This window comes from Anoplophora glabripennis, unplaced genomic scaffold (genome assembly GCF_000390285.2).
Source record: "Anoplophora glabripennis isolate ALB-LARVAE unplaced genomic scaffold, Agla_2.0 scaffold251, whole genome shotgun sequence".
Classification (NCBI taxonomy): domain Eukaryota; kingdom Metazoa; phylum Arthropoda; class Insecta; order Coleoptera; family Cerambycidae; genus Anoplophora; species Anoplophora glabripennis.
Genome location: NW_019416333.1, coordinates 351,852 through 376,237, shown reverse-complemented (window position 1 = coordinate 376,237; position 24,386 = coordinate 351,852). Strand labels below are relative to the sequence as shown.

The following is a 24,386-nucleotide window of genomic DNA, read 5'->3' as shown; positions in this document are numbered from 1 at the left end:
TATTAAATATAGAATTTATTTATTTCAATACGGTGCATTATTCTTTCCCGTTGGAGCAGAATTTTTGAAAATCCCATAACAATTATAATTCCAGTTTATAAAAGTGTAAAATTGCATTGATATATTTTCCAACTCTTTAATTAGGTACATCAGACAAAGAAAATAGGTTAAACAAATATAGGACTCCTATTTAAGTCTTAAGAAAATGGAGTATTTGTCGAGACATCATTAAGCAAAAAATTTAAAACTATAGCGCCACGAAATTTTTAGAATATTTTAGTCTATTGCAGTGACAACATGCGCGCGTCAGCATAATTGGTTCTACAAGCTCCACTCTCTTAGATTAGATCTGATGGGCATTGACCGCACTGATCCTTGGTCGCAGACACTAGACAGCGTATCTTCTAAAACTGTGGGCAATGCCAGTAATAACAAATCTACAGATCCTCTTCTCTTGTATATGTAATGGATTGTAAATTAAAATTATTTTTGCAAATTAAGTTTCTAGTTACCTATTGCAATTTTCTAGTGGTGTGAGTGAAAATATATAACAAATTGATATATATCAATTTTTGATACATATCAGCTATTATATATATGTTAATAGCTGATATATATCAATTTTCCCGCCATTTCATCAATAAAGCCAAATTTCAAACATAACCTTACATTTTAAAACTAAAACTTGTGGTGTGGTAGGCTTGAGTTGGACTGTAATAGCTCTTGGGTACCTGGCATATCTCCGACAAAAATGAATATAAAAATCTGAAATTTTAGGGGTGTACTATAGATGGGAAGTACTAAGAGCGCACGTAATTTCAAGTCACCCCTTCCACCCTAGGGGGTGAGGGGTGGTTTTTTTAGATGTACCCTACTCATTTTGCGAGTATCGGATTTTACGCGTAAAACTACCCCCGAAAGCGCGTTCTTGCCGAATTCGCACAAAAACCAAACCACCACCCTCGTATGGATTTTGTCATTTTTTTCGATGGCCATTTTTCTTGGGCACATCTCCGTCAAAAATAAATATAGAAATCTGAAATTTTAGGGGTGTACTATAAGTGGGGAGACCTAAGAACGAACCTGATTTCAACTCGCCCTTTCCACCCTAGTAGGTGCAGAGGGGGTGAGGGGTGGTCTTTTAGACGTACCCCCAAGAACGCGTTTCCGGGGGTAGTTTTACGCGTAGAATCCGAAAATCGCAAAATAAATAGGGTACCCCTTCACCCCACCCCCTAGGGTGGAAGGGGTGAGTTGAAATTTCGTGCGCTCTTAGGTCTCCTCATCTATAGTACACCCCTAAAATTTCAGATTTTTAAGTACTACTTTAAAGCAGTTTCTTTATTATCATGTTTTTGATAATTTTTATTTCAATTTTTATTTTTAATTTTTTTTAAGTACGTATTGTAATATACAAAGACTAAATTTTCTTGTTCTAGAAATTTCCCATTTTTTATTTCTGGGTTGATAAAACTAAATTGCTAATAAACAGCGTACTTACTTATAAACAGTCGGTAGTACGCAACAAAAATTAGAAGTCATTATGATAAAAAAAATAAAAAATTCCAATCTGAATATGAAAAAAAAAAAATAAAGATCAATTGATAACTTTTCTAAAAGTTCATATATATGACATGTATTTGGTGTCAAATTAATCAGCAAGGCATTAGCAATATAAAAAAACTAATTTGAGTATAGTTTTTTTTTAACAAAATTCATCTGATTTATATAATGATATATATTTTGATATATATACCCAAAACTAAATAGCATGCTATTTTACATCACTACAATTTTCTAATATAGTTTTAATTAGTATTTTAGAAGCATATATTACGAAAAATCTAAATTGTGACAAATCTTCTATTTTGGCAAAGAATATGATAGTTTCCTCCCATATCCTTCAATTATCGAATAGTCTCAATTCCTGCCTAGACTAGAAACTGATAATAGCTCTGTTCGCGGAGCCTGTCAAATTAGTACGGGATCAGTCAAAAGCAATCGTTTAACGACTTCTTTTATGCTATGCTTGCAGGAAATAGCACAGAAGTAGTGATGTGCAAAAAGTATCTATCCAATAGAAATGATCGGATACTTCGCTAAGTTTGAAGTATCCGATACTTTATTTATAAAAGCTTGGATACACCAGATACTTTTTTTTCAATTATCGGCTGAAAACTATAAACTGTAAATAGTGTGATTGTGAATGAGGTCCACCATTTAGTGAGTAGCGGTGGTAAAATGATCTTAAAATCCTTCAACTAACGTTACAGAAATCTTTAATCCTGCAAATTTGTAACTGTATGTAATCCGTAAGCTATGCAATATTTACTACTTGTGAGTGTTGTGGGTTGTGGGATTACCCGCGAATTACTGGTTATGCTATTTACCACATTTACAGAAGAAGCAAGCTATAATATTTTCACTTTCAATTAATGATGAGTTTGTCTTTGCAAAATAAGAAAAGTGCAGTGTGGTTGCATTTTAATTTAACTGAAACAAATAAAGCAAGATGTAATATTTGCAGCAAAGTGCTTTCTTACAAAGGATCTGCTATTTCAAATTTGCGAAAACATTTAAGAGTTAAACATCCAATTGTATGTAAAGAAGCTCTAGAGTCTGGGTCTGAAACAAGAAGATTATGCGATTCACATTATTCGGAAGGATCCGCAGATGAAGATAGTCAAATGTCTTCATCATCCTCATTGACTTCGGTAAGTTTGGTTGGGAATATTATAGATTGCAGATGAATAATTTTAATTGACTGGCATTTTCAGATTGTCGCATCGTCTTCCACATCATCTACTCTAATTGGACAGCAAGAAAATAATCCATCCACATCATCTGAAGATGGATTCACATCCAAAAAGAGAAAAACGCCAATAACACAAACAACATTAAATTATTATGCTAAAAGAAAATTACTGCCAGTACACCAACAAGCATTTTACAATAGTCTTATCTTAAATTTGATAATTAAAGACCTACAACCTTTTTCTATTGTAGAAGATGAAGGATTTAAAGAATTGATTGCGGGATTTGATTCATCATATAAATTACCCTGCAGAACAACTTTAAGTAGGACTCTTTTACCTGAAAAATACAACCTAGTATCAGAAAAAATCAAATTAAAACTAAAAGATGCTGTCGATATCACCCTAACAACTGATACATGGACCTCAATGGCCACAGAAAATTATATTTCACTTACTGCACATTTCATAGATAATAACTGGGAACTGCATTCAATTTTAGTACATTGTTTTAAATTTGGCGAGCGACACACCAGTGAAAACTTAAAAATAGAAATTATTAAAATATTAACAGAATGGGAAATTTTAGACAACGTCCACACAATAGTTACGGACAATGCACATAATATTACAAATGCAATAAGATTGACTGATTGGAATCATTTACCGTGCCTAGCACATACGGTAAATCTTATTGTACAGAGCGCCCTTAAGAAAATTGAAAATCTGCAAATAAAGGTAAAAAAAACTTGAGTATTTTCATAGAAGCACAGTGGCTGCTGAAAAGTTAAGATTATTTCAGGCCCAGATGAATGAAAATAGCAATACATTGAAATTAATAAATGATGTTCAGACTAGGTGGAATTCAACTTATGATATGTTTCAAAGGATTTCTACTATTCAAGAACCTGTAGAAGCGGCATTAGGAGTTCTTCATAATCCTATCGAACCAATATCCGCCGAAGAGTGGGGTATTTTAAAAGATATTTGTACGGTTCTCAAACCATTTAAGGAAATAACTGTTGAATTAAGTGCTGAAAAATAGTGACATCATCTAAAATTATACCGATGATACAAGGTTTAAAAACATGTTTAGAAAGAGTCACAACATTAGAATCGCCTATTGCCATTGATCTAAAAAATGCATTGTTAGATGGCATTAAGGCCAGATTTCCTAGATTTGAATATAATCGAATTTTAGCCCACTCAACATTCTTAGATCCCAGATTTGGAAAAAATGCGTTTTCTGACCCTTCAGCTTTGGAAAAAATCAGATCAATAATATCTACTGAAATTTCTGGGTTAATACAGTCAGATCGAACAACTAATGCAAATATACCTTCTCAAGATTGCAACGAAAGCTCGATATGGCAAGATTTTGACAGAAAAATATCAGCAGCAAAGACAACTCCTTTATCTGATAGTATTATAGAGTTGCGGCGGTACAGTGAGGAGCCCATCATGGAGAGACATGAAAATGTTCTTCAATGGTGGAAAAGCAGAAATTTGATTTATCCCCGACTAGCTCGACTTGCTAAAAAGTACCTAAGTGTAGTAGCAACATCCGTGCCAAGTGAAAGGGTTTTCTCAAAAACGGGATTAATTGTGTCAGAAAGAAGATCTCGCCTAACGGCAGAAAACGTTAAAAAAATTGTGTTTTTGAATGGAAACCAGAGTTTTCTAAAATAAATATTAAGATATATATAGTTAAGGTCATATTTTGTTATATACATAGTTCTACTCATTTCTGTTATTACGATTTATATGAAACCGAATTTATGTTTAATTTTTATATTATTTTTTTTGTTATCTCATTTGTTATTTTATCAGATTGAAATGTTATTTTTTATTTAAAAACAAACCAGAATTATATAGTTATTTTTTATTGTTTTTTTAAATATGCGGTAATATTTTACGATTATTTTTATTTGTTATTTTTCCCTGTGTTTGGTGTCATTACATATCCAAAGTATCCGATAAAAAGTATCTGATACTTTTACTCAAGTATCCATTCGATACCGATACTTGTTAGTATCCAAGTTGCACATCACTACACAGAAGTAGCTGGACGACTGCTTCTGACAGTTCTGACTGATCCCGGACTAATTTGACATTGACAGGCTCCGCGAACAGAGCTAACACAAAACATATAAAAGAAGAAGGCTTATTTATAAGGATAAATGATAGGCAACACGCAATTTCAGAACGACTGGTACGCCACCATGCAGGCGGGTGGCAAAGTTCATGGATTAATGGGTTGCATACTTCCACTATATAATTTAGTTTTATTTATTTAATTATAAAAAATACATTTGCTACATATTACTTATTACTGAAGCAAATGTATTTTTTATACTTCTTATAATAGGGATNCATAATTATATCCTAACTGGGTTGGTTGATCGATTATCCACTTCAGCCCCCACACGTTGGAATTTTATTTCTCGCATTGTATCTAAGTAGCTACTTTACACACTGACAGTATTCATTTTGACGTACTTGCAAAACACAATGACCTTCAAATTCCTTAAAATGTTTCACCTGCGACACTAAGCGGGGTGCTGCCGCCCCCCACACCTCCCGCAGCTCTTATGATGTACACCTCTTTTCAAAATGCACCCCTCCTATATTCAAACCCACGGGCCGCCTCTGGGCTGGTGCTCTTAAGGTGATACTTAAAATGGGTCACCCACAGACTAAATAATGTTTTCCAATATTTATTATTGAAAAATAAAATTAATATGAAGGTTGAACTTCAGATATGTTCGTATTTTTTAATTAAAAAAAATAAGTTGAAAATAAATCCACCTTGCACCTCAACTATTTAACATTTTTTACTTTATGAACTTGTGTAACAATACTAAATATATTTATGGAAATGCAATTATTTTGATACACAAAATTTATGAAAATATTACTTTCCTCAAAAAAATTAAAAAGGTTGTCCTGTTTGGGCGATAATCCTAAAACACACTGAGTGATAAATAATAATTAGCCTTCAATGTTATCTCAAGTATAAAAATTGTAATTTCATATCTGTATCTACAATATCCTGGCAATAATTTCAAATGTAAAATATGAAATCTTAAAATATCTGTAATAGAGTATTTTCAGTGTAAAATATTTGTTTTGATCCAGTTTTAAACAACAACATAATTGTTTTCTTTTTATTTATATTCTACATAGAAATTGAAATGAACGAAATATTAAAAAATTAATATAAATTCGTAACTACACAACACTTTTACTCTCCGAAATGGAAACGTCGCTGTCCACTTTATTTTTTATATGTTGCATAAGGTATGGTATTTTTTCAAAGTCATTTAAAGATTCCCATATTTCTAAATTTACTGGAAGCACACTATGCCCATCATGTTCTAATGTTTTTATTGCTAAAGTTGTGGTCCCCCTTAAAACTTTGGTATTTATAGTATATTGGATAGGTCGAAGCGCCAATATTAATAATCTAAAAAATAAAAATTTCAAATTTTTTATAATGTAATATTGTACATACTCACAGTTCGTTGTCTGCTTGAACTTCTATATCTTCTATAAACTTGACCCCTTCTTTATTATTGACAGCCATAGGATACCCCCCTTTTCTAAATAATATAGCATGATCTAAAAAATAGATTAAAATTTTATTGTAACACCAATAACACAAGAATGACAAAATTTTAAACTAGAAACCGGACTATAGTTTTCCAAACGTTTTTGATGCGAAATAATTTTTGAGCAGTTTGGGTTTTTAAAAACAAAATTTCTTTTATTTTTAAAAGTTCACAAAAGTACTGAGTGAATTAAAGCAGAAATATTCAATGATCTCAAAGGTATGAGTTACATATTACCCCCTGGACAATAACTGAATGAGCAACGAACTTGACCCATAAACTTGGCAGAACAAAGAAATTGCAAGGCTTGCAAGTCAGCATCTAATCACATCAAGTTTTCGAAATAATAAACTTGGCAGAACAAAGAAATTGCAAGGCTTGCAAGTCAGCATCTAATCACATCAAGTTTTCGAAATAATCTAATCTAAAAGTGCGTAAAACACGGTTTTTCGCTAGATTTAAGGTTATGTTACATCACAAGGTAATTTTGCTAAACAAGACTCGTTGTGCCATCTGAAACTACTCTTCTTCAAAATCTATCTTCGAATGTCAAGGTTTCCTCTCCAAGGAATCATTTATTGAAATTTATTAGCTTGGCGTATTTGTAGATAATCGGAAATTAGATAGCAACAGAAAGAAAAAAGAATCAACATAAAGATAACTAAATCCACTGGTTCCTTGAATTTCCAGGGTCGCTGATTACAAATCTGAGATAAATGTGCAAACAAACAAAATGTGTGCAATGTGAATTAAGTTAGGGATTTATAGTAGATGGTGTAACTAAGTACATCACATCGGATACTACTGCTGTAACTATATTCATGTCAAAGCTGTGTCATTAGGCCATACTTTGTATTATGTCATTTTACTGAAATGTAAACAACATATATTTTTCTCAGCTATGAAGATGTCGAATTTCGAGCCAACAAAACACCATTTACGAGAAGTTTTACTTCTCCTGTTTAAGTCAAAGAAAAGTGCAAAGTCATTGAGTGCTGTTGGAAACATATAGTGAACATATTCCATCAATAAAACCATGTGAATATTGGTTTCGAAGTTTTCGGAGTGGTGATTTCGATACAGTTGACAAGTAACGCCCTGGTCAACCGAAAAAGTTTGAAGATTAGAAGCATTACTCGACTAAGATTCATGTCAAACACAAGATGAACTTGCTGAGTCATTGAATGTTGATCGCACAACATTCTCCAAATGGACTCGTATGATTCAAAGACAAGGAAATTGGATGCCATAAAAAATGAAGCCAAGATATGTCAAACGGCGATTTTTCATGTGTGAACAATTGCTTCAACGGCAAACAAGTACTAGTAGTACACCCTGTATAACTATTCTTTCAACTAATATTTTTTTCAAAACACAACTTAAATGATGCAATTTACATACCTATTTGATGCCCTTTTTTAGAAATCAAATTGGTCATAACATATTGTTCACCCCCTAAGCCATTGTGCAAGCTGGCTTCTAATGGAAAATCTGAAATTTCTCTCATATTTTGAACAATATTTTCCGGTTCAAACTTGGATGGAAGTATATCCACAAATTCTGGTCTGTTTAATTTTATACTTTGCCATATTGCAAAATAATGTTCAAAATCAGACATGAAACCTGAAAAATATTAAACACATGATACACGGCTTATGGGAGAATGTAACAGTTCAAAATGGGGCAAGTAAATGAAACATGCATTAATGAAATGTTTCTTTTTCATCAAAGCCCAAACATTTTAGTACCCACATATGTTTTTGATATGAATTTAAAAAACATTATTCATTTTGTACCCTGGATGTTTGTACCCATATATGTTTAAAGCTGGACCAATGAAAATATTAACTTAACTTAATTTTGAAGAAATTGTTAAACTGGTTGAAAATCAAAAACAGTTTTTGAGATAAAAACGATTTTTATTTCAATACATGTCAAAGAACAAATTAATTTAGGGAGAGAATAATTCAAAATTTTAAAACAAATTGAAAGATGAAATTCTAAAACCAGTTACTTTATTGCTGAAGTATTTATATGCATATTTTATTGCAGCATAAATCGATTTTGCCTTTGATGCCATATTATCATTGTTTTGATTATCCAACACATATTATTAGGACAAAATTAATCTATTTCAGTCTGTAACGTAGGTAGTTTGGAATAGTTTGCATTTAAGTATTATTTACAATTATTGAAGATGTCACAACCACAGAATTTCTTTTTAGGCATATTAATATACATATTTCTAAGTATTAGGTTTATACAAATAATTAAATAAAACTGGTGGAAACAAACTGTGAAACTGAAGTTTTTTACTTTACATGTAATAATAACAAAAAAACAGTTTTATCTCGATAATGGTTAAGTTTTTTAACGTTCAAGTTAATATACTATTTTTAATCAAAATTAATCATATTTACTACACCAGTCAGGTGTAACTAGTGCCTCTACCAATGAAGACAAAATAAATACATTTAAAATCCCACCCTAAAAAACAACCACAGATATTTTCTATAGATAATAGCTGTTTTACATTGACAATTTATTGATCAATTAATTNTTACATATCCTGGACTGTGCATTACGATGGGCTTTATACATAATTTGTTCCCGATGGTTGAGATCTAATTTTTTAACACACATTTGATTCATTAGACATGTATTATCAGGTTTTAAAAGAAACTCAAATTTATCATTACTTAAACTTTTGCAATATGAATCATGGAGACTATCATGGCCGGCAATCTTAACCAGTGCGAAGGTCATTTAGCTAATTAGTTCTTTCCTCCACCTCCACCGGCGCTGTAATCGCAAAATATAGGGATTTTACTTTACAGTGTTGGCGCTCCTGAGACATTGGTATTGAAGTCGATAATATCAATCTATGATTATATCGATCGTCTCGTCCCGTCGTTTCCTCCAATCCTCCTGCCTCCATTGTGTCGTTTGCGTTTACGTTGTTTGTAGTGAGACGGGAATTTTTCGGGAATAAGGATTGATTTTTTTGGTTATATTTTGTACTTTATACATTTATATTGTATACGTATAATTGTATATATTGTATATTGATATCATTTAAAAATGGTAAATCAGTGTTGCGTAGAATCGTGCAAAAACACAAGTAAAGACTGTCCTATGCATCGATTTCCTCATTTAGATAAAGAGGTATGTAATTTTTTAAATTATTATTTAAAGAGATAAGAAAGATTTAAAGTATATAGTAGTATAAGGCATACAAGAAACATCTTTTTTGTAGGTTTACGAAATTTGGGTTTCTAGAATTAATAATCCAAGAATAAAATCTCTTCATCCCATTAAAGTGAATGCTCAGTATAGAGTATGTCAAAATCATTTTAGTCATTACTGCTTATTGCCACAAGAACATCGCACTAACAGACGGTTTTTGAAAGCACGAAGCTTACCAACTTTAAATTTACCTGGTAAGTTGTGTTTAATATTTACATATTTACATTTTGAGATTACGTTGAATATAGGTAATATGTGGACATGAAAACGTTTGCATCACAAGTAGTTATAGTTGTTATCTTTTTTTTTACTATTTTCAGATTTCAATGAAGAGAGCACATTAGAGAACTCTGTTTTAGCTTGGTCAGTTCAAACACAAACCACGAAAATTCCAGAGACAACCTTTGACAAAGGTTAGTATTATTGTTATTATTTTGTTATAGTAAATAAGTATTATAATAAGAATAAGTTATAGTTAAGTAAAGGTCAAGGTGTATAATGGAAAAAGTTTTCGTATAACTTAATAGTACTTTTTTTGTTTATATTGTATTAATGTCAAGCCATTAAAATATTCTAAATAATATCATAGGATATTCATTGTATTTTCAGATATTGATAATAAATCTGAATCAGCTGCAAGTACCAGTTTAAATATAGAAGAAACTGAAAGAACTGCAATTATAGGAGTTCCTGATGAAAACATTAATGTTGCGTCTACAGCATCAGCGATTACAACACCCAAATCTCGTAAAGGTAGGCAGATTATCAAATCCTTGAGCTAATTTTTTTCATAATGTAAATTTTTTAGATTTAAGAAAGAAAATTAATTTATTAAAATGTGTTGATATCCGAAAGCGTGTTCAACTGACCCCAAAAGCAAGGAAGTTATATGACATTGCAAAAAATTTTAAGAGAATTGCGGTACAGTTAGATAAAGAGAACGTTTCTAACCGAAGACGTTTGGAAGAAGCACATAAGTTGATAGATACAGAAGATTTTATAAGAAGTACTGTTAATTCTGTAAGCTCTTCATTTATTTTGTCACAATTAAGGTTGCAAAAATTAAAACCGAAAGGTAGGAGATACTCCATGAAGGAAAAAATTTTTGCATTGACATTATATAAAAATGCTCCTCGAAATTATCGTTTGCTGCAGAAGATTTTTGCTCTTCCTAGCAAATATACTTTAACAAGATTATTATCCAGTGTTCCGTTCCAATGTGGAATAAATGAAGAAGTATTGCAGAGTTTAAAAAAATCTGTAATGAAATTGGATATTGAAGATAGATACTGTGCTCTACTTTTTGATGAAGTATCGTTATCGCCAAATTTAACTTACATACCACAATTTGACGAATTTGAAGGTTTTGAAGATGTGGGTAATGAAAGAAGACGAAAATTTGCTGACCATGCTACTGTGTTTATGGTCAAAGGAATTAGAAAACAGTGGAAGCAGCCATTATGTTTTTATTTTGTAGAAAGCAATATGAAAAAAGACGAGCTGGTGTCAAAAATAAAGGAGATAATTGGTCATTTAATAAGAATTGGTCTAAAGCCAGTAGCAACCGTATGTGATCAACACCATACAAATATGGCAGCATATAAGGAACTGAAGAGACAAACCAATGAAAAGTGCATCAAAAATAATATGGAAAACAAATATTTTGGATTTGTCGTGGAAGAGTCTGAAATTATTCCATTGTTTGATCCTCCCCACCTACTGAAGGGGCTTAGAAATAATTTGATGCGTTATAATATAAAATTTCGTTGGAAGCAGTCCAAGGACCAGATAGCCAATTGGCAAGACATCGTTAATTTATATGAAAATGATGACCCGACTCCAGATTTTAAAATGTGTGCTAAATTAACAGACAAACATGTGTATGAAGAGAAAATGAACAAAATGAAAGTTAATTTAGCTGCACAAGTTTTTAGCCAACAAGTCAGTGGATTAATGAGAAATTTGTCCAGATTAGGTAAAAATATTTTTGTAATAATTTATACAATTTTAAATACATGTTTATTCCAGGCTCAAATTTTAACTCTACCACTGCTGTTGATACTGCGGATTTTCTTCTATTTGGCGACACAATATTTGATAGTGTCAATGGAGATAGGCTGTCTTCTACAAAGAAATATAGGTGTGCTATTCATGATTCCAGCCCACATATTGACTTCTACAACGAGGCAATTGAGGTGCTGAAGAGCATGAAATGCATTTTGGGTAAAAAGGAGTTTCAGGTACCTACAATCATCAATTGGATAGAAACATTAAAGGGTTTTAAATATTTATGGAGGACGTTAAGTTCTGAATGGAAACAACTTGGTAAAAGTAAGAACATCAAAATAAATGTAAACGAACCAAGTATATTTCTTAATCCAAGAAGTTTCAATCAGGACCCTCTCGAAAATTTGTTTGGTTGTATCCGTAGCCATAGAATAAGAAATATTAATCCTACGTGTACGTCTTTTCGACAATCATTTACATCTTTATTAGTGAACAATTTTTTGTCTCGTCACTCTCCAGATTCTAATTGTGAATTAGATTATTGTGAAGGTGCTTTAGACACTCTGGAGACGTTAATTAATCCAAAACGAAGGATTGATTTTTCTTATACTGTGGAAACAAGTTTAGAAACTTTAGAACCCAATACCAGTTATTCCTATGTGGAGTCGTATATTGCAGGGTTTATAGCCAAAAAAATTATAAAATTAACGAAATCGTGTAATCTGTGTAAAAAACAATTACTTGGAGATAGAAATGATAATCCAGTATACAATTGGATTAAAATTAGAACGTATACCGGAAAGTCGTTAATGTTTCCAAGTACAAACTTTATGATTTTATTTAATAAATATATACACAATTTATCAATATATGCAGAAAAGTTTGCAGAAACATCAAATTTGAAATATTTATTAATATCTCTGTATAAAGCTACTGATTTTGAACTATTTACATGTGTGGAACATGATATATTTGGTTTTTTCAAAAATTATTTAACCAAATTTTATTTATTTATTTTTGCGAAAAATATAAATAAATCATTAAAAGGCTTTGATGAAAACAAGCCGAAAGATAAATACAAGCCTTTAAGACTTTTGGCATGTAGTAAATATAAAAAAAGGCGTAAATTTAAAAAATAAATTACCATGTTTCACTCCCAACCTATATAACTTCTCCAAACATTTCTTAAGTTTTGTAGTTCAGATAAATATTTTTTAAATAGGCTTGTTTGTGTACTATTTAAGGTATTAATTTATAACCTATCGCTATAAATATATAGCGATATATATGTATGTATATATATATCTATATATATTTTTTTAATAAATCTTTTTACTTTTTTTGTTTTTTTTTTTGTTTTTTTTTTTTGTTTATTAAGTAGGGACATTAAAGGTGTTTTCAGAAGCTATTATCTGAGATCGAAAGGGTCACTAACAGGTATTTTTGAATTTTACGGAAGTGTAAGTATGTACCTGATTTCTAGGAACTGGTTCTGAAATCACAGCATAAGGCCCAGATATACAATTTAGAATTTATGAGAATCAAATTTTATTAATATATACATTTTCAAACAGTATAATATAAAACGATTCATCAAGTAGTCGTACTGTTTTTCTAGAATCCTACTGATCGAATTAATGATACCTAGTTATCAAAACGTACTAGAATGTATCAAATCACTTTCTAAGAGGCCTTATCGGCACATTTAGGGTCTTTTTATGAACTGTTAGTTAAGGTCTAATGTAAGATTAAAAGATTGGGCACACTATACCTGCGTGGGCACATATGGATCAGCACAGCGTGGACTTGCAACATGCACGACTTTGCACACTTGTCCAGTACTAACCAGCAACTTTTACTGGGTACAGATTCCTTATATGGCAGACATTGCAGGTCATAATTGTACCCTGACCAACACGACCAGCTCTGATGGTCGTTGCTGGTGATGGTACGTGCCGATGCTGGTCTGATGGGCACCTTCTCATTCTTTAAGTGTTAGTAGTAAGAGGCAATGATTTTTTCTTAAAATAAAAGTTAAACAAGAATGATTTAGAAATTTGTATTAAATATTATGATGTATCAATCTACAAAATATCCGCATGAAAAGTAACAGTTAACCAGCCATTGATAAATCGCTTCTTAATATTTTTACTTAAGAACCATTTATTTCTTGAAACGATAAACTGAAATCAAGTTTCAATTATAAATAGTTATATCAAGTTTCTATATAAATCACATAATTATGTAGTAATACCTTCCAGCAATTTTATAAGAAATAATCAAATTTAGATAAATGTTACCTATTTCGCACCTTTATATAGTTCTATTTTCAAATTTGGTTCATCATTTATGAAAAAATAAGGGTTAACAAAGTTTTCAGACAGTAAGTATAAATTATTTTTATAAGTTCTTTAAGTTGAACATTATTAAAATGCTTTAAATTAGTGTTTTGAGTGCCAGAAATTTAGTTAACTAGTTGAATAATATAATAATAGTGCTTGTAAAATTTCAGGTAGTAGGTTATTAATATTATTCGATAAGTTAACTGAATTTCAAATGGAACTCAAAATACTAATTCCTTTATACATCACTATTAATTTGAAAATACCGCGTTTCTAACTTAATTCCTTCCTCCACCTGCAACGGCGCTGGTGTGCATAGAAAATGAAAAATATTGTAGATTGCAGCATCTATAACTCTTTTATCTATGGAGACTATACTATCTAGTCTCCATGAATATGAATGATCACTGATAGTTGAGGTCTCCGCTGCGATTATATTTTGTTCAATAGAATTTTCGACTTCCACAGGGTTTACCAATAAATTCATATGTGAATGATTTTCAATTTCACTAATATCTGAATGATTTTCAATCAGAGCTAATGTACTCCAATCAGCAACCATTTTGGGGCAAAATTCATACATATCATATAACATAAGGCATTCTTGAAACATAATCATTTCATTTTAAATGTGGGTCATCTGTAGTCAAATACGGCGTTTAAATCCCCGAGTTAAAAGTTATCGCGAACGAACGTAGCAAATAAATGATTCCATCAAATGAACTCAAACATAAACACCGATAGGAGGGATTTTACATTTTAAAGTTGGTAATTTTTTGGACCTTCTTTCTGTCACAAATTGTGTGGTTAATGCCGACTGTTTGTGATTTTTGATATCAAAATCCTATAAAATAGGACTCATCGTTCAAGAATAATACATAAAATTCATCAAAAGCTGTATATAGAACCATGGCGGATAAAGTTAGTGATATATTTTTAATTACTTCGTTATTTATAATTGTTTACAATTGTGTGAAAATTTAACAATGTCTTGTAATTTTCTAGGCTGAAGAACAAGTTAAAAAGAAGAGGACTTTTAAAAAGTTTACGTTCAGAGGGGTTGATTTGGATCAACTTTTAGATATGCCAAAGTAAGAATCAAACAACTTTTAAAATGTTCTTGTTTCTTACGTGCAAGTGTTCTAATTATTAAATTCTTCTAGTGAGCAGCTCATGGAACTGATGCACTGTAGAGCGAGAAGGCGCTTCACACGCGGTCTTAAACGTAAACCAATGGCACTGGTAAAGAAACTCCGCAAAGCTAAAAAGGAAGCTCCACCTCTAGAAAAGCCAGAAATCGTCAAGACTCATTTGCGTAACATGATCATCGTTCCCGAAATGGTTGGTTCTATTGTCGGTGTTTACAACGGTAAAGCTTTCACGCAGGTTGAAATTAAACCTGAAATGATTGGACATTACCTCGGTGAATTCTCTCTTACCTACAAACCCGTTAAGCATGGTAGGCCTGGTATTGGTGCCACTCACAGTTCTCGTTTCATTCCTCTCAAATAGATCATATTTTTATGTTATAGATTAATTAACAATAAATTTATTTGAGAGATTTTTGCTATTTGAATTGTTTTACTCTTTGTCTCAATATTTTAAGGGCATGTGGATAAAAAATAAACTTTTTGTATAGATAAGAAACATTTTGAAGGTAGACCTCATGCAAGTCCCTGATATCTTCAGATTTTAAATTTAGAGAAAAAGTGATACTTGTCAGCATAGAACTTTTTTTTTATAAATAAAACCAGTAAGTCCTTATTAATTTTATTCATAAAAAATAAAAACGTTTAAAAACGATAAATACACATGCATATCTACATTTGCTATTCAAGATTATTTATTTTGCAGTGGTGAAGTTCCGTCGTTTATAATTCCTCTTTTCCTTGGCTGCGATATATTCTTTCCTGCTTGTGCTAGACCTCAGTTCCAGTATTAACTTAATTTTCTGTACGATGTCTTGCGCAGTGCCGCTGTCGCTTTCAAAATCATAGTTTTTAAAGCTCGTCGAGCTATTTAAGGTAGGCGGAAAGCTAGACGCTAAAAAATGAACATTAAATATTTCATTTCAATAACTAAGTCGATAAAAGAATCAGCTAACATTATTATAGAGTGGTTGGATATATTTTTATCAAATTTTATGTAAAAGTATCACATAATATAATTCTTATACACAGGACGTTTACAATCTTAGTAATTCTAATTTAATGCTTAATGTGTTATATTAAATCATGACGCAGAAGTGAAAACAAAAAATAGATAAACATTACTTAAGAACTGTTGGAGTCGAAAGAAAATGACTAGTGCTTGGTGCACGGCAAATTATCTTCTGTAGCTGCAGCATTTTGTCTACATTCACCGGATATAGCAAATTAAGCAGTTTGTGACTGCTAATTATGTATCATTGCGGTAAAATACTAGTCTAATAAAAATAACACCCAATTACTTTATTTTTACCCGCACCAGACTAATAGTGAATAATGGAAATCTTACATGAAACTGAAAAAAGTAACCGGCCTTGTACAATACTCACAGTTTCCAGAAAGTGCTGTATCCCCATTATAACTTGCACCGAAATTCGAGTTATACACTATCTTAAAAGTACTTCGACTGCTCTTAATATCCGTTATCTGGCACCAAGCTATGGTGTCCATGTGATGGCTAACCGCCTTCTGTTTAAACGGCATCAGTTTCGAGCTTTTTTGCTGGACGGGATCTATCTCTACCCTTTCACCGCTAATACCCAGATTAACCTCCACTTTCGGCCTCACCTTATTGACCATAAACACCCTGTATGACTGGTATAAAGGCGCTTCCATGCGTTTGTTATGCTCATCCATGGCCAACATATCGTTCTTCTGGCGGTTCTCGTCAGCTTTGGATTTTTCAGAAATCGTTCTCGCCCTGCCAAGCTTATCTTCGGGGACCAAATTTTGACCCTCTTCTGGAAAACTAACCGACTTTAAATTTTCTTTGTGTTCGACGAGACCTAAGCAAGTAAAACCGAATTTCGCGACACTCTCTTTGGGATCTAAACAAGGGAAGTCTCCGTCAACTTCTCCATCTTCTTCACATATGTATAGACCATAGTTGGTTACTGGCTTCAGTACGATATTAGAGTCTCCATGGTTAGTGCTGAAGTTAAAAATATGTATTGTCTATAATTATTTATTTGTGACATTTTCGATAACTTTTTTTATTTGATTGGGTATTTCTGCCACGCTAAGAGAAAATTTTAAATAAACTAGCCTTTGTATCAAAAGGATCAAATAAAGGGTTGATTTTATAATTTTAGTTTTGTTTAACCAGAAACACCTCATTCTGAGAAAGTAGATAATTCTCACGGCTATACAATAACCACTAAAAAACATTACCGAGTTTACGTCTCCTAAAAGTTTCTGCTTTCGCTATCAAATCTTTTGGTTTAATAATGAAAACAAACTGACAAAGCCAAAGGTAACAGTTTTTTTGTTTCGCTTATCTAAATTCCGGAGATTTAAGATATCATATAATATTTATTCTACCATTACTTTGCTCGTAGTTAAGAATATTCAACCAACAACAATTAAAATTTAAGGAATTGTTTAAAACGCAAATAAGCACGGACTCTTAGTTTACTTTTTATCGTATTACTTTCTTTTCCTAAAATTTTGTAATGTTTACTACATTCGCCAATTATATTGTAAATACGGTCTTTAGAGTTTTATACCTCATTCTGTGATTGATTTTTTGAAAAAATTGTTCCGACAAATCTTGAACGCATGGTACAGTTTACTTCATGTATGTTAATTTTAAAAATCATTTTGTAATTTCAATGTTTTCAAAAGTTTTATCAACAAATGTTTCTGAATATTGATTATATTAACTAATCACATATTTTTTACGAATTCCGTTTGACGACGAATACAGGCCTACATCCAGGTACAGAGACGACACTTTGAACACATCCTTTAACTACGAGTAAGTACACTGTACAGTCGTTATAACATGTAAAATACTAACTTCATTAAAAACACTTCTACCAATGTTTCTAATAATTTTTCTTAATGTTATATAGGTATCTTTTCCTAACTAGGTTAACAATTACACACAATCAAGTCAGTGATGGTTGGTAACCACAAATTCAAAATTATTTCGCATATGGCTCGTTTGCGGACTCCTTTATTAAGATCTCTTTGCTTCTAGTATCATGTACTTACAGCTGATTGGTATCCTTTTCAAATAAAAAGAGTAATCTATACAACAAATATGAAAGGTATGTCACATTTTCTTACCTGAATTTTAAAAGTATCAGTCCAATCAGATCTTGAATCTTAGCCGTGGCTACACAACAAATATTTATAGGGTAATTCCTTTGCTGCTGGGGTAACATGGTCAGATATATCTTATATTTTCTTGTGGGTATATTAACCTGTCCGCAACCGTCGAACTTCGAGTAACTTATATAGGGATTCATAGGCAAATGAGAAAAGTTTTCCATTAGGACAGATAACATGGATTTCTGCTTCGGCTTTTTAGCCAATGCGGATACATCTTTTTTTACGAATAAGTCATCTATATCTGGAGACTCCTTGCTAGTTTCCCACTTTATATGTTTCATTTTTGCAGCCTTTTTTCTCGCTAAATCAAGCTTTTCTAACTGTGCCGCTGTGTTGGACCTCTCTCGTATACCAAAATCCATGTCCATTTGTAGGTCGTACGATTCAAAATCGTCTTCATCGTCCTCACTATCTTCAGGTTCGGGATAGGATTCTATGTTGGCGAAGTGTTGTTTTACCTCTTTGTTTTCATTTACCATAATCAACTCACACATACCTAGTTACATATATAAGTAAACGGTTGATGCATAATTTATATAAATACCTGTGTCATCCGTAGATATAAAAGAGTTCCTTATATGAGATAAAAGCCAAAACTTGTTGTCATACAACGCCATTAGAATTTCTTATTTCTCGCCACAATACAAACAAATCTGTAAATTTGAACTGGTGACTACTCTAAATTTCCCACAAATCAGTCCAAATTCAACAATTTTTGTTAGTAAACATGAGAGAAAAAGGAAAAAGGAAAGGATAGGCCCTTGTAAATACAGAAACGAGAATGTAAATATCACAAATCAGCTGATACGAGAAACATAACCTCAATCAAAATGTTTGTATAGAAAGTTGATAAGAAAAAAAAGAAAAAGTCATAATACAAATACATAAAAGTGCAGAATATATTGTTAGTTTATTTTCTAGAGACGCTACTAATAATGGATAATCAGTCGTTTTGGTGGGGCACCGATGTTGAAGATTTTTGGTTCAGAGGATTCACCGTAAAATCTCAGCAAGGATTAATAGGATTATGCTTCTTGGTTGGATTTATGGCATTTCTATTCGAATACCTCAGATATTTGCAAACCAAGCAGAAGCAGAAGGAATTGATTTTAAGAGCTAAGCAGATAAAACTACTGTGTTCAACTGAAAGTGCGGCACTGCTTGCTCAAACCGTCACCAATACCAGAAATCCCTTAAATATCACTTTATGTGACAGGTAGATTTATGAATTGAAGTTTTTTTATGATTTAGTATTATTTGCGGTATTTTTAGAGCCTTTCTTTTTGGAATGGAGGTTTCCCTGTGGTTATTTGTACAGAATTTAGGATATTTTTTAATGTTAGGCGTTATGGTTTTCAACGGATGGTTTTTAGTCTCTGCTGTGATTGGAGGTGGTGTAGGTTATTTTATTTTTGGACAAATGTTTATGAAAATTAATATACAGAATTGTCACATTATGAGGGAGGCATACTGTACACAGATCTGTGGAGAAATAGGCAAGTATGAAAAGAAACGTAATATACTAGTGTTACTTTTCTAACATTTTTAGCAGCAAACTCGTCCAGAAATAGCCAAAATACTCAGAAATATGATTTAGTGTAATTTATTCCTATGTAAGTACCTTTCCCATTTCCCTTTGACCCTATTCCATTCATTGTAAAACAAAAATAATGGGTAATATTTCCTCATTTGTAATTTTTCTTCTAAATTTTACACAATAATACATAATTAAAACAATCTCTTAAGGATGTATGATTTTTTTTAGATGGTGAAAATGGTTACAGGGAAGGGCAATCAACTCCGACTCGAAACAGCCCTTCAACGTCACAAAATATCATTGACTGTCATAACAGAGACGTACCGCATTCTGTAACCAACGTTACTGTGCAATGCCACACTTGACATTCCAAGGAAAGTATAATATTTTAATATATTCGCATATATTTTACGATGTATTTTTAATTGCAAATTCGTACATATCGAAATACTTATTTTTATTCATTAGCTGTTTATTATGTTCCATTTTCTATTGTTAATTTTGGATGTGCCAATTTTAATATAAATTTTAAAGACAGCATTCACCTGTAAGTGCCTGTATAGTTCCTAAAAAATATTATAGACATATATTTTACGTTATTGACTATTTTGAATATGTTAAATTGTTAAATAGTTTTAAGGTGTTCCATATTTTTCTACAATTGTTGTAATGGGTATACTTTCATGTTTAAATATTTATGGTCTAGTCATTGTGGTTTTATCAAATCAAAATAAATAAACTTTATTTGACCTTACAAGTTGATTTCATTCTTATATATTTATTTATGCAGTGTAGATAAAAGAGGGAAACACATTTTTACCACAATTTTATATAGTTTGATAGCGTATAACCGATGGTTTAGGGCATGGCATATATATAATACTACTATATTGATAACGTCAATCCCCAGCTGGTAATAGAAGTGAAGCCGAATTAAAGTGAGAGGAGAATATTAAGGGGACTTGTACGATATGCACATGCGCTAATTTCGAACGGAAAAGCGGGCCATGATCTATAAATATAATGCAAATTTCAAATAGAAGACATAAGCATAACCCACAAAATAATATACGAGTTCGAGTGCATATATTACTACAATTAAAATATGAAAAACAAGAATATTCAACAGGATGACTCAATTAAAACTTCCCAGGTAGATTACAAAGGAACTGAAAAAGATAGTGATATTCTGGAAAAGCCAGTTCTACGACGCTCACAATATTTTTTTGTTGACGGGAATTCTGGCGATGCGATATTTAGAAAGATTGTTGGTTTCTAAACCTTTTTGTAGAACACAATTTTTCGTTTAGACCAACAATTCTAGAGATAGAGAATTGCATTTCTGAGTAATTCTAATAAATGTATATACTTTTTTAATTTCAAAGCGAAAATTCTAAGTGTTTTGTAGAGAACATTGTGCTTCATTTAAAGAAAAATCTTTTAATCATATTTTAAAATTGCATTATAATAATTCACTTTCAGTTACCTGGGCATAAGGGTTTCCGTTTTTATTTTAGGCAATGAGGATACGTGTAAATACCATACTGTTAGATCGTTGTCTTGTCTTTAATAATAAATAATATCTCTCCAGAATCATGATTCATTAATTTTTATTGAAAATAAAAATATAAATACACCAATAAAAACAAGTTTAATTTTTATTCAATTTAGGTATTATTACATTATACATGAAAGTCAACATTACATATAATACATACATACAACATTACATATAATATAAATACAAATCTAATACAAAGTATACTACTGATTTTTAAATAAAATTAGTTTATTATATTTATTTCTTATGTATTCATCCTTTTGTGACTTAATATTTGCTTCATAATACAGCCGAATATTAACATATATTTCAATAATGAATTTTATTAATTGTATACGGTGATTATCTAATGGATCTTGATTTAGAATATGGTCATGCATGTCTTTTGAAGAAAATACCGAATAACCAATTTTCCTGAATGTGTTTTGAATTAAAACGTTTTTTATATTTTTTAATTGAAAAATTTTATAAATATGTTCTCTGAAAGTGGTTTCAGAAAACCTGCAAATGTTAATTATGTCGTCCGATGGAACAATGAAAGACCCCCGATTTTTAATTTTTATTAATAAGGGAATTTCACCCCCGTCTTTTACTAAACATTTTTGGCAAAAGTGACAAATATTACTATTTATTATTTTGTTCGCAATGAAGCCAGTGATGTAACTTGCAATATTCTCTACATAAGGGGATAATTCCCAAATTGTTATAATATAATCATGATCAGCGATGTTGCCCACAATGTCTTCGTAATCACAAACTGGTTCAGTTAATTTAGCCCTTTTTGAACTTACATTTAAAATTTCTATGTTATCAGGAATACAATTGCCTCTTTCTGCTGAAATTTCATGTTTTACTAATAAACGCTTATATGCGCTTTCGAATTGAACGGCATTTGGGTTATTATTGAAACCTCCCCGACTTCTTATAGCACCAAAGTAAGTCTCTAGAAAATCTTGGGATAATTTATATGTTAATAGATACGGAAAATCCATTTTCTTGGTTTCAACGTAATCATACAATTTAAATACATTTTGAAGACATATTATAAGTCCCAAGAAACCAGTCTTCCTTGGGCCATCTAAAATTGGTTTGCCTAAATTATCATATAAATTAGAAATATAGTTTTCAAAGATATTTGCCTGCTGATTTAAACCTTCGTAATTTTCTTTACACAAAGGTTTTCCAAATTTTTTTTTTTAAAATTTATTTTTACAATTTAGAAAATCAAATATATTATTAAAAATTAAACAAAAATTGGCTGTTGCCATACAATCTTTGAATTTAGATAATTTTAGATGATTGCAAAATGTAAGTGCACTGCTTACACTTTGGCTTAATGTTTGGGTGGCCAGTTTGACATTCATTCTATTGTCATTAAAATTTATATGTTTTTTTGTTAATTTAGTACCTGCATGAAGGCCTTCAGTACACTGAAGTTCATACAAATTAACTATGTATGACCAATTTATTTCGTCTGACCCATGATATAATTTCTTTTTATCCCCTAAAGTATTACGGACTAACTTAATCATGTGGCAATAGTCCCAAAAAATAAATATTTTTTCAGAAGTAACTTGATTATTGAACCATGGCTGAAAATTCTTACTCGTGTAATTAAAGTTAGCCCCTAAATGAATGCACATCGATAAGTTAACAGGTGCGCCATCAAATGTAATTGAATAAATTCTTGCCCCCGTATTATTCATTAATTCAAAACACAAGTTTAATAAATTTGCACGCTCTTCACCACCGAGACCATCAATTAAAAAGTAGCCCAAAGGTATCTTCCAATGATCATTTAACGACACGGCCATGATCACTAAAGCATTTTTTGCCTCGGGTAAATTATCTTGTTCTCTTTCCACACCAGTACCCATATTTATGTGACCATAAAAAATTCCGCCCTTGAAAATTATCTGTTTTCTTATAGACATTTCGTCTAATACAAGATTACACAGTACAGGCTTCACTTTATTTCTCATTTCAATTACTCGAAAAGATTCTTTTGTAAATCCTGGCTTACCATCTATGACACTATACCATTTACGAATAGTGGTTGGGTGAGGTAGCCAATTTTTCCAAATTTTTCTAACATAATTGTACGCTTTAGCTGAGTAAAACTGTAAAGTTAGTGCAAACGTTCTTAGCACGGGAGAATACTGTTTTTTTTTTTTAGAATGATGAGAAAACATTTCTTTCATAGTTTCAGGTAACTCGGCCTGAAAATAAAAAATTGACTGTAATAATAATAATAATAAGAAGAATAATAGTAATAATAATAAACCTAAAGTATCAAAATGACTACAAAATAACTTAGTTTTGTATTGGTACCAAAATTTGTAATATTTTTTTGTTTATTTTAGACATAAACATGTATTCAATTCAAAACTCAATTCAATTGTTAGACATAAATATGTTTTCTGTTCTGTAACTCATCTATTTACCATTACTAAACTGGCTTCTTCAGAAATTAAAGCTTTGTTACGTAAATGCTTAACTAAATCCTGAAGTGACTTTACACGTTTTGTTAGTCTTCTGTTTCTCTGATTAATTATTCTATTTTTTTTTCTTTGCCTTTCTACTTCGTCCAAGGCAAATAACAGTTTTCGTTTCGCTCTTCTTGGTGTAGAAACATCGGGAGATTTTTTCTTAGAATGTTTTGGTGTAGTCATAACACCCATTGCATCATCTGTAGAAGTTGTTATTTCCTGGATTAATGAATTAGGTGATCCAGAGATACCTATGAAAATAAATACAACATTACTTTAAAATATATATGGCGGCAAGAATTCAGACGACTTACGTCATACGAACAAATTAATAATTACTTACTTCAAAATATTTAAGAAACTACTAATTGAGAATAATAAAACTATATATGTTTACATTATAATATGTTACACTAAATTACAAAAAATGATTTTTTTTAATGCGACAAACTATCGAAAATTATGTTGACAATAAAAACGATTGCGCTACGCCACCCCTTTAATAATAAATAATATCT

The 24,386-nt window shown here is 31.4% G+C and overlaps 4 protein-coding genes and 1 pseudogene across 9 annotated transcripts; 3 read left to right on the top strand and 2 right to left on the bottom strand.

Moving 5' to 3' along the window:
• The first annotated feature begins 2,438 nt into the window (after positions 1 to 2,438).
• Positions 2,439 to 4,383, top strand: LOC108909509 (annotated as a pseudogene).
• Positions 4,384 to 5,888: 1,505 nt separating this feature from the next.
• On the bottom strand, positions 5,889 to 8,088 carry LOC108909516. Of its 2 annotated transcripts, none has more exons than XM_018713884.2 (3): positions 7,766 to 8,088; positions 6,272 to 6,374; positions 5,889 to 6,219 (listed from the first exon to the last, which is right to left on the bottom strand). In XM_018713884.2, exons 1-3 carry the CDS (start codon positions 7,980 to 7,982, stop codon positions 5,985 to 5,987), a joined length of 555 nt encoding a protein of 184 aa, XP_018569400.1. In that variant the 5' UTR covers positions 7,983 to 8,088; the 3' UTR covers positions 5,889 to 5,984. The 2 variants fall into 2 exon arrangements, with proteins under 2 accessions (XP_018569400.1, XP_018569401.1); XM_018713885.2 differs by lacking the exon at positions 7,766 to 8,088 and adding an exon at positions 6,602 to 6,724.
• A 6,649-nt stretch (positions 8,089 to 14,737) lies between these two features.
• On the top strand, positions 14,738 to 15,529 carry LOC108909530 (40S ribosomal protein S15). The gene is made up of 3 exons (XM_018713903.1): positions 14,738 to 14,880; positions 14,965 to 15,050; positions 15,123 to 15,529. Exons 1-3 carry the CDS (start codon positions 14,869 to 14,871, stop codon positions 15,469 to 15,471), a joined length of 447 nt encoding a protein of 148 aa, XP_018569419.1. The 5' UTR covers positions 14,738 to 14,868; the 3' UTR covers positions 15,472 to 15,529.
• A 51-nt stretch (positions 15,530 to 15,580) lies between these two features.
• On the bottom strand, positions 15,581 to 18,920 carry LOC108909527 (stress-activated map kinase-interacting protein 1). The gene is made up of 4 exons (XM_018713897.1): positions 18,826 to 18,920; positions 18,237 to 18,777; positions 16,496 to 17,097; positions 15,581 to 16,002 (listed from the first exon to the last, which is right to left on the bottom strand). Exons 1-4 carry the CDS (start codon positions 18,896 to 18,898, stop codon positions 15,803 to 15,805), a joined length of 1,416 nt encoding a protein of 471 aa, XP_018569413.1. The 5' UTR covers positions 18,899 to 18,920; the 3' UTR covers positions 15,581 to 15,802.
• On the top strand, positions 17,566 to 20,620 carry LOC108909528 (copper transporter 5.1-like). Of its 5 annotated transcripts, XM_018713899.1 has the most exons (5): positions 17,566 to 17,742; positions 17,872 to 17,922; positions 19,203 to 19,497; positions 19,554 to 19,777; positions 20,047 to 20,620. In XM_018713899.1, the coding sequence occupies exons 3-5, from the start codon at positions 19,217 to 19,219 to the stop codon at positions 20,181 to 20,183; spliced, it is 642 nt and encodes a 213-aa protein (XP_018569415.1). In that variant the 5' UTR covers positions 17,566 to 17,742; positions 17,872 to 17,922; positions 19,203 to 19,216; the 3' UTR covers positions 20,184 to 20,620. The 5 variants fall into 5 exon arrangements, with proteins under 5 accessions (XP_018569415.1, XP_018569416.1, XP_018569417.1 ...); XM_018713900.1 differs by lacking the exon at positions 17,566 to 17,742 and having other exon boundaries at positions 17,861 to 17,922; XM_018713901.1 differs by lacking the exons at positions 17,566 to 17,742; positions 17,872 to 17,922 and adding an exon at positions 18,981 to 19,064.
• Positions 20,621 to 24,386: the final 3,766 nt, after the last annotated feature.